At 39.5% G+C, this 19080-nt stretch overlaps 1 protein-coding gene across 1 annotated transcript in view; it reads left to right on the forward strand.

The window, feature by feature from the left end:
- The first annotated feature begins 2274 nt into the window (after positions 1-2274).
- Positions 2275-19080, forward strand: part of SCML2 (sex comb on midleg-like 2 (Drosophila)) — a 56445-nt gene continuing 39639 nt past the window's right edge. The window contains 4 exon segments of the mRNA XM_010011581.1: positions 2275-2296; positions 7785-7853; positions 14416-14486; positions 18706-18940. Coding sequence (XP_010009883.1) covers positions 2275-2296; positions 7785-7853; positions 14416-14486; positions 18706-18940 — 397 coding nt within the window.

A 19080-nucleotide genomic window follows, 5' to 3' on the forward strand; every position in this document is an offset into this window, starting at 1 on the left:
TTAGCAAAGGACATAACTGCCTTGCTTACGGTTTGCTGCTTAATTACGTGAAGTGATGGAAAGCTGTTCCTAAGTCTGCCCCTGCAAAAGAAGTTACACTTTGTTTCAGGATGACCCCACTGTGTTGGAGGTAACTGGTTTTCATTTCGCTCTAATTTAGCAGCATGAGCAGTTGTTAGAGGCTCAGAAATACTGTTCTTGAATGTTTTCTGTGACAAACAGCACTATCTACAAGCTAATCTAATAGCGGCTCTAAATTGAATACTTAGGTGTAACTGGGTTTTAGGTAGCACCTCTCTGAAACAGTAATGTATTTTATTCCTGCAGTTGTATTTGCTGCATTTCAGGCAGCGCTTTCAGAACTTTTGGTTGTCTTATATTTTTAACAGGCTGGTGGGCATGCTGTAAAACAGCCTATCTGGTACAACACAAGCTAATGAAAAGCTGGAATCCTTTTTATGTTCTGACAGACTCTCCGGTTGTGCTAAACTTGATGACTATTACTGCGGGGTTGGAATCTTTATTACTGCACCAAGTGCAATCTGGTACTTGGAACAAAAAGATAAAAACCATGCACTCTTTTAAAGTAATCTGTAAAAACAGTTACTTTGACTCTGCATCACCTTTCACGATTTATTACTTGCAGTGGAAAAGCTTTGAATTTTTGGGGGAGTCTATGAAAGTATCAAGTATTTCAAATCTATCTGGTGGCTTAAAAGGATTTCTGGTCTTAATCCTGATGATCACATATGCTATGAATGCTATTGTGTATCAAAACCTGCTTATTTTATGGTAGTATTCAGTTTTATTTATAACTGCTTTCAAGTCTCAATCTTGAGAGTTTTTGTAATAGCGGTCTAGCGTGTTCACACACACACGCACACACATGCAAAATGGATTCTTCAGTCACTGGCATTTTAAAAGCCATATTTAATTAGCTTTAGCCATGGGACTTGCACTGTATAAAGTTTTCATCGTGCAGTCCATCACCATAGTGTGCAAGTTCCTTGAAGTTTTACTGAAATGTCACAGTTTCAGGAAAACACTCAGCTGTTTGATGCCTCTCTCATTATATCTGATGTGTATGTGTAATTTTTATGGTTTTTTTTAGCATACGAGTGTAAGATTCAAGGAATTCAAGTAGATAACTTGCTTTACAATTAATACTCCTTTTATGTAACACTGGAAAGATGCAGCTTCCAATAATATTACGTTTGGTAAAATTAATCCTGGAAAAAGTATGCATTTTTTTAAATAATAAAAAATCTTGAACTTTTGATGATGTCAACTTTAACCTCATGGGAGTTCTTTGAAAGGAAATGATCAATTAAGATAATTCAGAAATTTAAATGTGTTTTACCCATTATTGCTTGAAAATTTAATGGAAAGGGATAATATTGCTGGCTTTGTTACTTTGAGGCTAAAGAGCTTAAAATGTGTTTTGATTTGAACACAGAGTTAAAAAAACTAGGTGCTGGAGTTCGTAATGTAATGTACATGGCAAACTAATCACAGTAATGTATGCAAACACACACACAAAAGTAAAGTTTGATTTTGCTGTTTTACAATAGTTTAACTAATCTGGCTTTTCTAGTTTCTAAACCGTACAAGAATGTGGCTTGCCACTTTTATCTGCGGTTCACGTTTCCCTACCAGGTTCTTTCTGCTCTAAGTCACAGTGGCAGAGGTACCAGTGAGCACTTGGGCTTTTTTGTAGATCTCTTACATCAGTGTTTTGTGCCTACTTCTACTGTAGTTGTGCAAGACTGTGTGTTTTACCCAAAGGTGTTTAAATTGCTGATTGCTTCACAAGTGGGGCAGGATGAGTGGGTTATGTATAGAAGTCTTTCAACCATTTTTCAAGTAATGTTTGTGGGTGAAAAAAGGAATAAAGCATGTTTTATATATTTTTATTAGAAATCCACAGGAAATGCAAATCATTATACAATGCACTGTCTAAAACAATGAAATAAAAGTTTGGGTTCTGTACCCTTGCTACTTTGCTACATCCATTGTTTACACGCTGTTCTGCACATAGTTTGTTAAACGTTTGCAACTTAGTACCAGCAAGATAATTATACACCAGTATTAAAAAAAAAAATAAAATCTTCCTTTTAAAAAAAAAAAAAAACCCAACCCAAACTCCAACAACAACCTCCCCCCTAACTTGTTGTATTACTACTCCACAGGAAACTGTTGTTCTGAAAGGAAGAATTAACTGGTCTTTCAACTTCAGCCTTTTTATTGTGAGAGGGGAGATCACAGAGTGTTACCATGGGGAGAACAGCAGCTAAAGGTAAGGCCTAGTAGCTTTTATCCAAGAGGAAAGAAAATAGGGAACCTGCCAAATTCTCATTTTGAAGGTTTGTGGGATATTACTTGGCAATTACTATACTGTTAAAGAAGACAGTTTACGGTATGTGCTGAATACAGGTAAGTTCAAAAATTCATATTGTTTTAGAGTAAATATGCTAAATTTGGCTTATCCTGGAGTTCTGCAAGTCCAACCAAAGCAATTTTTTTTTTTCCTGTGACATTTTTTAAGCCATTATACTACTCTAAAATTGAAGAATGTGTCTGGGTGTGATATTAAATAAAATGTAGTGCTTTATTCTGTAACTGCATATTATTTAGCAGGACAATAAGTGAATAGTAAAAGGAATCAAATTTTACCACCATGAATGGCATTAGCAGCTGTCTCTTGAAGACAAAATGCACATTTTTAAAGAGATCCATGAATGCAGAAGTGTATAACAAAGGTGTGATTTCTGCAGTGTCAGGTCTGCTGAAACTAATCGTGAAATAACTGCTAAAATAAAGAGTGAGACTTAAGAAAAAACAAGGGTGTTTGGGTTAGTGAAACAAAGAGAATGTGAAAAGAGAAAGACCCACTGTCTGAACCAGGTTGCTGCTGCTTTTCAAAGCTTTCAGATGGGTAGTCCTCCCCCATAAAAGGCTGCTAACACTTTTGTATTTTTCTTGAGCGTTCCATCTTCAGCCCAAGCTGCTTTATGTGCTCGTGCGCTCCCTTGGCAAACAATTGCTTTTGTTATAATAGATTTTCTGTAATGGCAGGAGTCATCTGTTTAATTGTTGCACCAAGAGTTTATGGAGGAAGTCTCTCCCCTTCTCTTGTGGGTTTTCTGCACGGCTGTTGTCTAAATACACTAAAAGAGACACCCTGTTCCGGGCAGATAAGATAAGAATCCCACTAGGGCAGAACAAAAAGAAGGGAAAGGAGACATTTCATATTAACTCAGTTTATATATCCTCAGCTGTGTGCAGTGAGGCTTAGTGAAGGGTAGCTTTAGCTCACAACCCTGAGTGGTAGGGAGGGAAGAAGGCCCCTTCCTGAGGAGTGGTAAGTTTTAGTAAATTTCATCTGATGGTGAGTAACCGTGTGGCATGGGAAGGGCAAATGTTTTGGTCACTCCAAAGCATTTCATATCCTTCAGGAAGAGACAAGGGTTTTCTTTAAGAGAAGTGGTCTCCTGCCATGCTTTGAACATCCATCAGAGTTGAAGACTTTAAGGTGGCTAAGAAAGAGCTGCAGAAATCCCAAAAGCATGAGTGTGAACTGCTTTTTGCCCACATTGGACCGCAAGCAAATAGCTAGTCTTAGAAGATAACACATATATGCTTCCTCATGTAGTACACCATCCTCTCGTAAAAACTAATACTGTCTGAAGATGTCATCTTGTTCGTTGAAAGGTTCATTCTTCTGAGAAGAAGTGTTGTGGATTTTGAAAGCATCTCAGATGAGAAGCTGGAGTTCAACACGGGAGTTTATAAGAGGAACTACACATTGGTCACCAGGATTATCTTTACCAGATCTTATATACTAAAAGTGCTGTTTCTGAATTTTTTATATTTATTTTTAATTCAAAGTCAGTCAAGATAGCTTTGACTTTTTTTCCTTGTCTCTAATTTCTTGCATGATAGATGTGGTTCTCCTGCCTGTCTTCTGTTGAGTAATCTTATCAGCAGAAGAATTCTGTAGTTACAGATAGGGCGGGAGTAATGTAAACACATGGAGTTTTGAATTGGGAAGCAGAAGGCACTGTGTTAAATGATCTTACACTAATCTTGTTTTGTAGTTACAGCTTTAGTTTATGAAGTGCACCATAGAAAACAGGTAGTTGGTGAACTATAGAATATGCTACTTTTGTAATTTTAGTATATGCTGTATTCTAATATTGCTACCTAAAAGAAAATAATCTTTCATGAGGTTTTGAAAATAAGTATTTAGCCTGTATTAGTATTATAGGCTAAATGTATATATATTTACATAGCGAATATAAAACCTCTATGTACTTGTATGTATACCTATTTTTTTTTTTTAACTTTCCTCGAAAATGGTGCCCCATTCTTTTGTCTGAGCTAAGTAGCACATGATGAAGTCCGCAGTACCAATATTTCATTTTTGTTTGTGTTTTGACGAAATGGTCTAAAACATATACTGTGTTTTACATTGGAAAGTAGACTGAAACTTGTCTCTTTGAAAATGGACTTCATGAATAGAGGAAAATATATAATGACCTTTCCAATGTATGAATAAAGTGCCCATCTTCAAGTCCACTTTTCAGGTTTCCAGGAATTTAGTCATTGACCGTGGCTAGGTGAAGGAAATGAAAATACCCTTTGTACCTGCAGAAGTATTTCCCTCTTTCGTAACCTCATTTTTGAAGTTTGACTTCAAAGTTTGACCAAGCCGAGGGGTCATATGGTGCGGGAGTCATCTTCCTCAGCCCAGTGATTTGTTATAATACTCTTTCATGTCTTAGCTTTGTTTTCAGTAATCTTTTTGATCTTAGTTTTATTCAGACTTATTTTTGGATGCTTCTGCATGTGCTGGGCGAGTTTTCCTTCAGTGTTTTAAAAAGTAAATTTCTGATTTCTGGCCATCAAAACAAGTGGTAGTGATGCTTTCGGTTTATTATGAATGAAGATATCTCCACCTCAAACGAAATAGATGTGTAAACTGCTAGTGAGGAATCCATTTCTTCTCATTAATTAATGTAATTACCTCTTCTTATTCTTGTAGCTTTATAATGGCTGAGGATAAGAAAAATGTGTTGCCGAGTGTTCCATTTCAGCATTTGTATTTGCTGTGATATTTGTGAGGTAGGCACTAAACCTAACTGGTAAATGAAATAAATGATTCTGGTGGTGGTTGTCAGTGAGAACTCATCTGGTGTCCAGGCTGCGGTTTTTCATTTTTTCACCTGTTCTTGATGTCTCTCATCATGAAAGGCTGTCATGATGTTTGAAATCTGGCACTGTTGGGTAGATACTCTTTCATCACTCTATCCTTTCAAGCTTTGGGTGTTCACAGGAAGCAGTTATTAGTTCTCTTCTTCAGTAAGTCTCTGATGTGGGACACTGTTGGATTTCCTTTTCGGAAATAAGTGAATTGGAAGTTATCCATTCTGTAAGCTGTCAGCCTGATGTCTGCAATAGTCTCGTGATAGTTTTTGGGAAAACCTGACTAATTTAACTTGTAGAACATGGCAAAAGGCTCTGCTGGTGATTGCCGCCACCCAGTAGAAAACTAGCTGGATTCAGTTCAATCCTGAAGAGGCTGGATGAAATGTATTTTGATCTGTAAGGGGGAGAAGGTGGATCACAGAATCATTAGGGTTGGAAGGGAATGTTAGCTTTGTGTCTAGTCTTTGTTTCTGAACTATCCTTAACACTACCCCTTTTCAGATTCCCGCTGGTATTTGTTGTCGGGACATAGGGTGTCCACTTGTGTAGCTTAAAGCCCTACTGCTGATGAAGTACTGGGGTTAGAACTCTGTGGGCCTCATCCAGAAGCATTTCAGCAGGTCCCTCTAAAGTTGACCTTTATAAGGATTTTTCTTTGGGAACCAATCAAGTAAAAAATGTTCCAAAGCAGACTTCTTCTAGAAGAAAGAACGTGTAAGTCAAGAAAGAAGACTAAGTCAAGGAGTAAACATAGTATTTTTTTTCCCTTTCAAAAGACCTGTGGTAATGCCCGTATCTGCTTTAGGAGAAAGAGGTGATAGTTCTGCAACATACATTGAGCAGGTATGTAGCTGTAGGTGTATTTTCTAGGACTGTGGAGTCTGGGATATTCTTGGGAGATGTCTTGGCCCTGAGTACACTAATAAGCTTTAGCAGCCCTGACTAACCTCTCCTGGGGCCTCTCCTCATCCTGCCCAGGGCCCTATGTCAGCCCCTGTCCCAGCAGTGCCAGAACAGGGCCAGTCTCCAGCTGCCCACAGCCTTCCTCTGCCAGGCCATGGGCCCATGTCCCATCCCAGCCTTGGCCTGTCCCCAGGGAGGGTGCCCAGTGCTGGGGCTGCCCCCAGTGCCTCCCCACTAGTAGCTGTTGGCCAGGGCAACGGGTGGCCATGGCTGCTGTGGCCCTGCCTGGCTGCCCCTGAGGGGTCCCTGCCAGTGCTGTCCACTGCCCAACTGAAGGAGCACCGCGTCCTGCCCAGCACAGAGCCAGATTGAATGGCTTATCCCCTCCTTGCTGACTGATGAGGGAGGATTTGGGGATGGATGACAGAACACTGTCGTGATTCAGCTCTTGCTGTACGTGGCAATTCCTCAACAAATAATGAAAGATGTGTGACAGAAATGATGAACATCATGCGTTGCTTTTCAGTAGTCTTTGTATCAAGAAGAGCCTTACAGAAAACACAGAACAGAAACACTATTAAGGCTTAATCTTTGCTGCAGAACAACTCGTCTCTCATGTTTCTGATCACCAAATGCTACTTTAGGTTAGGAGTGTTTTTATTTTGAGTGCCATTCAATAGCTAAAGATGTGTGAGTGAATACAAGAATCAGCTACCAACACAGTCTCAAGTGAGTCATCTCTTCACCTGTTAGTTCAGGCTAACTAGGATGACCCAAGGCATGAGCTGAGGCATGCACCTTCCCGGACAAGCGGCCCCATTCCTCGTGCTGAGGTGTTTGCAAACCAAGACAGTTATTCTAACACACAGAGCTTGATAAACATTTTAGATCTGCAAATGTACTTGCATTTTGGTTGCCAACTCAGTGTCATATTTGAACTGTGCTGGAGTCCGTGAGTGTCAAAAGCAGGTCATAAAACTAGTACTAAAAGGAATGAGTGGAACTGCCTCAATCTTCTCCTTTCTACCTTCCCAGTTTGCCGGGTCTCTCATATATACTGAAATCTGCCAAAGATGAAATACTACAAACTCTGTGCTGTATGTGTGCACAGATGAGTGATAGAGAAGGTAGATTCTTAGGAATGATTTTTTTTTTAATAACTGATGTGTGCACTGAGATAACTGCTTGCATGTGAGTATTCAAGAATTTAAATATAGAATGGAATCTTTAACTCAGAAATATGCTTTTAGGGTGGGTTTGTTTTTTCTTGGTTTTCAGTTCGTAGTGGTCTAGATAAGATTTAAAAAGATAACCAGTGATTCTGAGGATCTCAAATCGTGTGTAACTTGAGTAAAGCTGTTAAATAATTAGGATAAGGTTGCTGTTTGTTAAGCTAACACTACATTTTCTGCAACTAGATTTATTCTGATAATGTAATACCAAGTAGTCAAAAGCTCTTTACATGCTGTACTTCTCAATATATTTTTAAGTAACAGTAGTGCAGTGATTAAATTTATAGTACAAATACCTTTTTGATTATGCACTGAAATGAGTAAAGGAAATTGATATTTGGAACAAGATATTCTGTATTGTTTGAAAACATTCTGTGTTATGCTGGACATCGTTATGATGTGAATATTGCATTTATTATGTAATGGAATCTTGTCTTTTAGATTCAAAGAATATTAAAAAAGAGAAAGATGGAAAGAATCAGCAGGCAAACAACCCGTCTTTAAAAAGTGGTAGGTATTGCAGCTGTCAGGCCATTAGTTGAAGTACTGTGAAAGGAAAAGTGTGTATTTGGATTGTACTATATTCAGAGGCTTTTTTTGCAATCACTTTAGCCATTACTGGTGGGTAGTTAAAAACATACCATTGCTTTTGTCTAACTCTGTTAGGAAAGAATGTTTTGGTATAGAAAATTATGTTTGAAACTGCTTGACTTGAGCCTGATAGTTTTACTAACCAAGACAAAGTACTCTTTGTATGCATAATCAAAGATGCTGTGTAAACAATAATTTTCTTAGATGATTACTGATATTTTTTCTTTTCGTCATGTATTTCCCAGTTTCATGACTTTTCTGCCACAGTTATCTTCTCTTTCCTTAATGTGTTTGCTCATGCCAAAGAAAGGATTTTCAGTTTAATAGCCTTGAGTTTTTAGGATGGCTAACCAGTTTAAATTGCCAGGGATTCTATTTTACTTTAAGCAAATTCTGTCTTCAAATAAATTGTGTTTTATAATAAACTGAGGAAGCTACACACTTGCCAGAAATGATCCAGCTTCTTATCAAACTAAGGCAGCCTCTACCATCCTCCACAGGTGCCATGGAGCAGCATGTACATGGGATTGCTGGCAGTTTATCTTTTGTGGCTGCATTGAGACGGCAGCAGCATCCTTATATACCTTTCATATTTTCATGTACATTGCTTGAATATGGGGCAGTAGGAAATGATACCCTATTACCACCAGCCATAGTACAGCTTTCTGCTGTTACATTTGCTAGAATTAATTCTTCAATTTCTTGGAGTCCTAGTAGCCATCTTTGTTATTCTTCTGTTTCTTTGAGACAGGAAAGGAAGCATATTTGTGTCCTGTTTTCCCTCTTCTGCAGTGTAAGAGGAGCTCCAGTCAAACTGGACTCAGATAGCATGTCTGTGTTTTAAAATAATGTTGTCTGACAACAGACGGGGCCCCATAAACCACCCCCACCCCCAGCAAAGTGCTTCTCTTATGTGGATGAGATAACCATATGTAATGAGTCACTGGAAAACATCCCTGCTTCCTTTTGCAGGGTGTCGAAAAAGCTTTGTAAAGAAGTAGTGCTAAGCAGTGTTAATCTAGTGTCTGAGCACTGAATTTACTCATGAAGTCCAGACTCAACTGTGTCAAACACTTAGAGAGCGCTGCCTTGCTCAAGATCATGGAAGATCTCTGATTTATATTTTTTATCCTGTGCTGTTACTTGTTGGTGGCAAGGAAGAAGAAAGAGCCTCTTGATGTTGGATGAAGAAAGATGCCTTACAACATCCAGGAAATCCTAGAGTTATCAGGGGGATGTGTGATAAGAAAATCTGAAAAGGATCAAGATACAGAGATGTAAGAACAGGTGAAAAAGTAGTCTAAAGTAGGTAAAGACAGGAGGAGGAGAAAGAGTCTAATTGAATAATCACATCATATTAGGAGGTACAAAGTATAAAGCAGGGTATGAAACACCCTGACACTTGAAAGAGTATGTAAACAAAAATTAAAAGGAGGCCTCATCTTTGACAAAGAGAGACTGTGGGATGAAGACTAGAAATGATCATACAGTCATAGAATGGTTTGGCTTGGGAGGGACTTAAGGGTGATGTAGTGCCAACCCCCCTGCAATGGGTAGGGACACCTTCCACTAGACCACGCTGCTCAAAGCCCCGTCCAACCTGGCCCCAAACACTGCCAGGGATGGGGCAGCCACAGCTTCTCTGGGCAGCCTGTGCCAGGGCCTCACCACCTTCACAGTGAATAATTTTTTTGTAGTATCTAATCTGAATCTCTCTTTGTGTCAGTAGGGTCAGATGCATGTGTGCCAAGGGAACCTCAGGATGAGAGAACATGAGGTGCTCAGTCTGCTTAAACAGTGTTTAGGCTAGGGTGATACTGTATTGTAACCTAAATAAACCAAGACCTTAAATTTTACCTATCTACAAGTAACATTTAACTCATAGTTTAAATATTCAATTTAAATTTTGTGAAACTTTGACTTTAAACTAAACTGAAGCATTATGTCCAGTAGATGATGACAGGGAGCACTTCAGCAAACTGGGCATTCCCCTATTCCTGGGAGCAGATGGGATGTCTCCAAGCTTGCTGAGGTAGTTGACCAGTGTCAGTGTGAGACTTTTCTCTCTTTTTGGAGAGGTCATAGTGATTGGGGAAGTTTCATGATGACTGGAGGAGGATGAACAGTATGCTCAGTATCAAGAAAGACAAGAAGGGAGCACCTGGGGAATTACAGGCTGGCCTGCCTGACCTCAGTCTTCAGGAAGACTATGGAGAAAAATTCTCCTGGAAGTCATTTTCAAGCACATGAAGGACAAAAATAAGGTTAGGAACAGCTGGTATGGATTTGCCAAGTGTGAGGTGTGTGTAACTGACTGCCTTCTGTGGTAAGTGATCCTGTAAACAAGGAGAGAGCAGTGGATGTTGTTCATCTTGACTTTAGCAAGGCTTTCTGTACAGTGTCTGTAGTGTCCTTTCAGCCAAACAGGTATGATGTGGTTTGGATAGGTGGATCGAAAATTGACTGATTGCCAGACAGTACAAGATCCACCTGTCTGCTGGTAGCTAGTGGCATTACTCAGAGGTCAATACTGTGGCTGATGCTATTTATGCCTTACTGGCAGACAGGGATGGTTGGACAGAGCATGCTGTCAGCTAGTTTGTTGGCAGCATCTAACTGGGGTACTAGCTAGTAGGCTGGAAGGCAGGGCTGCTCTTTAGATGGACCTCCCCATCCTAGAGCGTTGTTCTGACAGGAACCCAGTAAGATTCAAAGGCAGATGGAGGGTTCCTCATGCCCCTGCTCAGACTGGAGCTCTGCAGCAGCACAGGCAGGAAGCTGGCTGCCTGGAAAGTGGTTTTGCAGGGAAAGCCCTGGAATCCTGGCAGGCAGCAAGCTGAGTGTGAGCCAGCAGTGTACTCTTGTGGTGAAAGACGTCAACTGCAAATCGAGTCCTAACAGCAAAACTGGGGGCAGCAGGCTGGAGGACGGATTTGCTGCTTTTTGGTATTTGTGAGACCACATCTGCAGTTCTGTATTCAGCTCTGAGCTCCCCAGTACAAGGAAGACAGTGCTATACTGGAGCAAGCTGGCTGTAAGTCCACAAAAGAAAAAAAATGAAGGAGCTGGAATGCAAGATGTAAGCAGAAAACTGGTACTGAAACCAGAAAAATGGTTTCTTTAGCTGGAAGAAGAGAAAGGTTATGGAAGATGGTCTTGCTGTCTTCAGTTACCTGACAGGTGGCTGTAGGGGAGAAAGAGCCAGGCTTTGCCCAGAGAAGCTGTGGCTGCCCAGTCCCTGGGAGTGTTCAAGGTGAGGCTGGATGGGGCCTTAAGCCACCTGGTCTAGTGGAAGGTTGGAACCCATGGCAGGGGGATTGGAACTAGGTGATCTTTAAGGTCTCTTACAACTCAAACCATTCTATGATTCTCTCAGAGGCACAGTGGAAGGATGAGAAGCAGCAAACAGTGGCTGGAGCATAAGAAATTCCTACTTGATGGAAGGAAAAAAATCTTCACATTGTGGGTGATGGAACCCTGGAGGAACAGGAGACTGAGCTAGAGGCCTCCTGGGGTCCCTTTTAGCTTGAGTTACTTTGTGATTGGCAGGTTGGACAGGAAGTGATAGAGTATTGATGCAGAACTGCAGAGAGCATCAAGGGTCACTGATCCATGGGTTGTTGCCAGGAATGCAGGCAACTATGGCATAAACTTATTTCTTCCGTTTTAAAATTAGGCTGTTTGCCCATGCTTATTGTCTTGGATCACTGTTCTAGAGTCTCAGTCCTGTGCTGATAAAAACTGGGGTTTGGTTGGTTGGTTTGTTTACAGAAGGTCCTAGTTTCATTCTCGTGTAACATATTTCCTGCTTCCAGTATATGCTGTCATGTTCTTTAGCATAAAAATTCCTTTCTCTCTGGTTTTTACTTTGCTGGTGGGTTATAAAGTTGTGCTTGTTGCATAATGGGTTTTTCTTAAGCTGTTTAATTCAGCCTGCAGGTTTGAGTGGGAAGAGAAATGCATGTTAAGTCATTTAGCAAGAGCTAATTTTCTTAAGGTTTTCTATTTCTCAGCAGTTGCATGTTTTCAAGGGCTTTAGAAATAGAAATATATATAAAACAACTGCTTATTTACCTGTGGACACTGAGAATGCAGAGAAGATTTTTGTGCAGAGATTTTTTTTTCAATGTGATTATCTTCCTAGACATGCATTTTACATGTTGCAAGCATACATTCATCTCCTATTTCTATGAGTGCAGTAATTAAATGATAATTAGCGCCATCTCTGAGAGCTTGGTTTTAATTTAATACAGCATATCTTCACAGGTGGAGAGGTTCTAATTTAAATTTCAGGTCATTTGTGCTTGATGAAAGAGGTTTTGATAGCCAGGCTTGAAAGCAAAGAGCTAGGCAGTGCTGTTTTCCTCTTGGCTTTATTTGCAGCTGGGTGCTTTTGTTACCTTATGTGTCTTTCTAGTGAATATTCCCTTGGAAAAAAAATAACCTGTTTGTTTCCTGCTCTAATTTTGGGTCATCCCACCAAATTTACAGTCCTGTTACAAAAATTGAGATCATTTGTGAAATGATGGGTATATAGAGATAATTATTCTGGAGGTTTCTCCTGGTGAAAGGTGTATCTAAAATATCTATGTGTATATGGTCCATAACACAGTGAGGCTCTTATTCATAATTACAGCTTTTCCATCATGTAAGATCTGAGATAGCTGGGACATAGCTAACATGTTTGGGTTTTTTTTTTTGTACATGTAATTTTACTGAATTTGGTACTTTAAAGTTTACTAAGGTAAACTCTGATTAAAATAACTTTTTTTATTTTTAATCAGAAGTCAAACATGACTGGCAATTTTATTAGACTTAAAGAAAAAAAAAATTGTAAGGTGAAGCTTCTATAGCAGTTCATCATAGTTAATTTCTGCAGTGTCCTTGGCCTATTAGTGAAAAGAGCAATGGATTTGGAGGCTACTTTCTGGAGAAAACTCTGAAGTGCCGTTTCCTGAGCATTCTTTCCTGAAATACAAATACCTAATGTATGCTTAAGTTAATGTACCCTGCCTTTTGTCAATAATACAAAATTGATCTAATGGTATAAATTTGTGAAGAAAATTTTCATTCCAAAATAAGCAGACTTTCAAGATGTTGCGTGGAAACATCTTTGTTACCAGCCTACATGCAGTCCAGACCACCAAATGAACAGCTTTTGAGATTTTACTGACTTGTTACATAGCTAACAACCACAGGGCCTCTGCAGTGCCAAAGACAAATCACTCGTACGCTTTTGAGTCTGTTATGCCAAAAAAAGAGGATTTTGGCAGGCCAAGGGGGTAGTTCTCTTCCACTTTCAACTAAATGCTGTGCTAATGCAGGCAGACTCTGTTTGAGCCACCACGCATCCTTCAAAGAAGCAGCGTGAGAGTGCTGGAAAATGCTGCCATTTTCAGATTATTTCTTTGCTTCTCCTCTCTCCTTAATGTTGCAGAGATGTGTTTAACTGTGCCCAGTGGCGTTTTGGGGAATGTTAGTATAAACCTAGTGTGGTCTCTCCATCATCACCAAGGATTTTTGCTATAGTCCGTGTGAATGGCTGTTGCTGATCCACTGGGTGGCATCATCACTGCATCGTTTTGGAGTTCATGGGCGATTTAGTCTTCAGGAACATCAGAAAGATGCCAGCTGCCCAAACAAGAAAAATAAGCAAAATTGCTCACTTGGATAATTTAGGAATAAAAGCATTAGCTGTGCCATTGTAGGTTTTCTCTTGTGTTTTATATTAATTGAAGTAATGCTGGCTTATGTCTTTTATGTTAGTACTTCATAATGTTGCATTCATGCAAAACTGATAACACTGATTAAATCAAATGCGGAACACACTCACCCATGCATGTAAACAGTGCCAGTGTTAACACTGGAAAACATAATGTGATGCTGTTGCTGAACATTGTCGTAATAATATTTACCCTACAAAGAGAAATCTCTATCAGACTTCAGATCAAAAGAAACAAGATGCAGTTGGAAGGCTTGCTAATCCTTTTGCTTTCTAGTGGACTGGTGGTAGTATTCTCAAATATATTTCAACAGAATCTGTGTGTTTGTGTTTTTCAACATGCATCATCTCAGCACTCCTATGAGGTTATCGTATCAATGCTGCTGTTAGGGGAACTAAGATACAGAAACGCTAACATGATTTGTACAAGGGTTCTTGAAAGGTCCTTATACAGAAAATTGAATCTAGATAGGCTGACTTGTATCTTTGTATGTGGGGGAAGGTTTATATGATTTTGCTTATTGTGTGATCACCCCTATGAATTAACAGTACTCTTAAAGCTCCTTCAAGGGTTGTATGTTTTTTCAGAGCTGGAGTTTCCATTTGAGAGTAACCCTGTTGTTGGGGGGGGGGGGGGGGAATGTATTCTACAAGATAGTTGGGTTTTTCTGACCCTTTCTTCCCCCACCCCTTGTTTTTAATTTAAGTTCCCTTTAAAAAGTGTCTGTATGGTGTTTTTTTTTATCTTGTGTCTTCCAGAACAGTTTAATTGGGATGATTATCTGAAAGAGACTGAATCAGTAGCTGCCCCTCTACATTGTTTCAGACAGGTATGCCAGATACTATTTTGCAAGTGTGTGTGTATTTATGCATGTTACAGGGTGATGATTCTAGAGCAACTTCTGTGTTTAGACTGCTTGCAAACTTCCCATTTGATTCCTTTTGATCTCTAGTTATCAGTAGCTTGCAGTTTTGGCAGATCCGAGCTACTGAAGTTTTTCATTCTTGCTTTCTGCCTCAAGCCAAACTTTGAGGGTTTCATTAAAACTGTAGCTGTGGACTCTGTTTTCCTTTTAAAAAAGACTAGTTAATGAAAAGTCTTATCAGAGTTCAAAAATATTTTCTTTTCTTTTTTTTTTTTTTTTTTCAGTAATCTTAGAGGTACCATGGTTTTAGTGAGACTTAAAATTTGGCTGATGGTCAGAGGAGCCTTTCTCCTGCCCTGTTTTTTAAAGAGTCCTTTCAAAAATGGCTAGCTACAAGATGTGTGTCTGTGTGTGTAGCAGAGTTTGTTCACCACTTCTTTTTTTGTACCTCTCACATATGTTCTGAGCAGAGTGCTTTTGCTAAGGAGTAACAGATACTGAAGTTAAAAAGAAAAAAATCAAGGGGAATATATGGGAATACAAAGGAAACACTGGATTTATAGTGAAAGACGTTTAATGTACTGTTTTATATTTTGCACTGTGCTCTACCAGTTTGTTTCCCCACTGCCAGATGGTTTAGTATGTTTTTGCAGATGCAGTTTAAATCTGCCATCTTGTGTGAACTAATGATTCCAGCCCTCTGGAGACTGAGTCGACCTCTGCAGGTATCTTTCAGTAGAGAAAGCTGGGGTTAGTATTTTCCCAAGTTGAGGGGTGTCTTAGCTATGTAAAGTTAAATAAGGGTGAGTTTTGGTCTGTATGCCTTCACTGTGTTAGGAAGATAGATGCTAAAGGAATTGGATAGTTCAGGTTGATAGAACTGTAATATATGCAACTAGACAAGTGGTGCATGTCTAGTTTAATGGACTGGGCATGTTCAGAAAGGTAGGTACCTTACAGGTTTTGTTGGTAGTCTGATGGTACTGTAAATGATACTGGCCTCTAGTGGAGACCAAACAGAACACAACACGAATGTAATTGAGGAGGAGAGTAACCATCACTTGGTGAATCTGAGTAGTTGCAGGAATGGAGAACAGGGAGAGAGAAATGCAGGTGGTAGCATTTCCTTGTACTAGATCTTGAATCTCAGCTTGCTTTTTGCAGATGAGGGTAAAGGACAAAGATCCCCTCGCATGCTGCTTTCAGTGAGAGATGACTAAGAATAGCAGTGTCCATAGCTGTAAGTAGAGCTTCAGAGATTAATTCTATAGAATGTGTTTTTCACAGTGGATACCAGCTCAAGGCAAAGACTTCAAACACTGCCTGGGTAGAGGCAGAGGGCAACAGCGTATCACTGCATCATTCTGAGGTTATTGCCATACTCAGATGGTGGACTGCCATGACCAGAATGTACATTCCTGAGGGATGTAGCTACTGCAGAAAGCTGCTCAGAAGCCTTTCCTTTCTTTCATCTTCCTCTTTCCTACTAATGGTCAGGAGGTCCAAACTGAACAGCCGAGTAACACCTTAAATAAAGATGCTGATGTGATGTTCATTGACCGAGATAGATAAATCCCAGTGACCTGGATTGCTTAAGGAGTGTGTGGGTTGGAAAGAAGAGCTTTAATTTCTGTATCTAACAAATTTTGAAACAATTTACATGTGCAGACTTTCAGTTTTTATAAGACTTGACCTTTTAAGAAGAAAGTGATACGCAATGTTAATTAGTGCAGAGCTAGCTCCTCTCACTGCAGAATGTTTGCAGATTTTAGAAACTACAGTGCTTCAGTTTTGTGTAGGGCTAATCTGACTTTATTGGGTTACACATGAATTGTATGTGTCATTATCACCCTGTGTAATGCAAAGAAATATACTCCTGTGGCTAACCAGAAAACAAGCAGCAGAGAGAATCTTAATTTGAGAAGTATATCCAGAATTTGTGACCTCTGGGAATTCTACAGAGTTTAAATTTTATATTAATTAAAAATGACCTGGGGAGCAATAAATTAAAGCCTGTACTGTAAATTAAGATACAGGCAGAGACTGCTAATGGAAATTGATTAAAGTATTTATCTTAATTTAGAAGGTATTTTATCTGTTGCTTTAAGTTGTTTTTAATTACTACTTAAAATTTCAAAGCATTCCACATCCCTTTCTCACACCCTGAAACTTTTTTCCAAGCAGCTGAAAATTTTAAATAAAAAAGCTCAGTCCCGTGTGGTTTGAACAGAGCTTAAAAAGAGGCTGTTACCGAGTGGGTTTTGTTATTTTGCTGTAAGGACAGAGTGGCGTGGAGGAGTTACCATTTTAATGGAATGCCTTGAGTTGTTGGTATTTAAGCAATTCGCCTCTTCTACAAACAAACATTCACCCCGATTTCTCCATTTCAGTTGCTTTTCGTGGTTGTAGAACATAACAGCTGGACGAGCAATATCCTGAAATTGAATTGCCCTTTAAATTTAATATGCTAAGGCTCCCCTTTCAGACAGCCTGTTGTCTAAATGCAGCACTGGCAGATGCTACACTCAGTGTTCATTGAATATTGAGTGCCTCTGTTTTTCGGGCTTGGGCTCCTCCAGGGCTCCTGCTGTTGGTCTAGGATGTGTTGTAAATAGTGCACCTGCACACCATACAAGCAGAGCAAGATGTATTTTTAAAAATTAAATGTAGTAGAGAGAAAATACTACTAACACTTGTTGAAGTAGCAGATTTCTTCAGCCATTTCCCGTGTACTGTGACAGAGAAGTGCAGTTTCTCTGCTTACTACCATGGGATTCCCACCTGGCCTGGTCAGGCTGGCAGGAGAAGTGACATACGAATCTTGTGAATGTGAATGCCCATGGTTTTGGTTTTTCTACCTACCTCCTGTATTAGGATTCAGATTGTGTTCGCGTGTGTTTGCGTGGGATAGCTACTGGGTCTAAATGTCATGGGGAAGGTTGCCTATAGTTCTCAGCATCTATGTTCAAGAGCAGCTTTGCACTGGAAGAGTTGCAGTAAAGGACTTCCAGGATGATAGAAGAATAGTCATCCTCTTGTAAGAGAAACTTCAGTGTTTGGCTAATTTTACCTGTTGAAAGAGTACTGAAAAAGGACCTTCTGTAAATACACTGTAGACTATGTTGTTCTTTGCAAAGATGCAAAAAGAATTTAAGTTAAATTACAGTGTTGGTAAAAACTGCCATTCATAAATTTAAGCTGGAAATGAGGAGACACCTAAAGAGAATAGTGAGAAGCATTCAGTCCCAGTTAGTGTCAATACAAAGTTTTGAACATCATTAGATGATGTTGCTGCCTGCAGTACTAGGGTATCAGACTGTGATCCAGCCAATCCAGCCAGTAGTGTGTTGACACATGAGTAAAAAATACTCTCCTTATCTTTTGTTTAGCTTGTGACAAAAAGTTCTGCTCAAAGACCAAGTTGCATTCATCACGTTTCTTTTCCCTGTCATAATTAAATTGGCGTTTCATTGTACGTGTATGGATATATTCAGTTCTCTATGAATAAGCATCAGGTGCAATTTCAGTCTTAGCACAGAAGTTTTATATGACTTTAGGACTGTTTTCTTTCTGTTAACGCAGTTAACACTAACTCCCTTTTCTGTTGTCTGCCTTTGTAGTGGCATATTTTTTTGATTCAGAAACTCTTTCTTGCCTTGAACTTTTGTAGTCCTTAGCGCGTAGGGTCCAAATTTAGTTTAAATTTCCTAGATATTACTATAATAAGTATTGCTTTTGAATTACAAGCTAGTGAATTTTGTGAGTGAGGGGTTTTTTGTAGGTTGGTTTGTGGGGTGCTTTGTTTTGGTTGAGTGGTTTAGGGGGTTTTTTGAGTTGAATGTCATGTTTCCCAATGTCCCTATTTTCCATTCCTTTCATGTATTAATCATTGGATCTTTATGTTCATATCTTCATCAGGATTCCCTTGTTTACCCTTCTTAGTGTACTTATCTTCTTAGAAATCAGTCATGTTTATGCAGTAGGAACATCAAGTATCTGAAACAGTAGCTGTTGGTAGGTTATCCAGCTGCCTTTTCTGACTTGCTGCTGGACACTCCAAGTTCATAGGCTTCTTTATATTTATATGATATGCTTGGATGCAATGAAAGCTGCATATTCAACTGGCTGGTAAATTTAGCCATACTAACAACAATAAGAAAAAGCCTTTTACCTTTTATTGTAGTCTAGAATTCCACCTACGAACGATTTCAAAGTTGGGATGAAACTGGAAGCCCGTGATCCTCGCAATGTTACCTCGGTTTGTATAGCCACAGTAATTGGAATCACTGGTGCCAGGCTGAGGTTGCGACTGGATGGAAGCGACAACAAAAATGATTTTTGGAGGCTTGTGGATTCCTCAGACATACAGCCCATCGGAACCTGTGAAAAGAAAGGGGGCATGCTCCAGCCTCCACTTGGTAAGAAGCAAAGATTCTCAACTAAAGCATGGGTGTATTGCTTTCGTGAAGTTGATATGACCTTTTGCCTTGGCAAATTCAATGGTACTGACATTTTGCCAAACTATTATTTAATTGAAAAAGAGGTAAGCAAGCTAATT

Source organism: Nestor notabilis, unplaced genomic scaffold, assembly GCF_000696875.1.
Source record: "Nestor notabilis isolate BGI_N333 unplaced genomic scaffold, ASM69687v1 scaffold10383, whole genome shotgun sequence".
In the NCBI taxonomy this organism is placed as follows: domain Eukaryota; kingdom Metazoa; phylum Chordata; class Aves; order Psittaciformes; family Psittacidae; genus Nestor; species Nestor notabilis.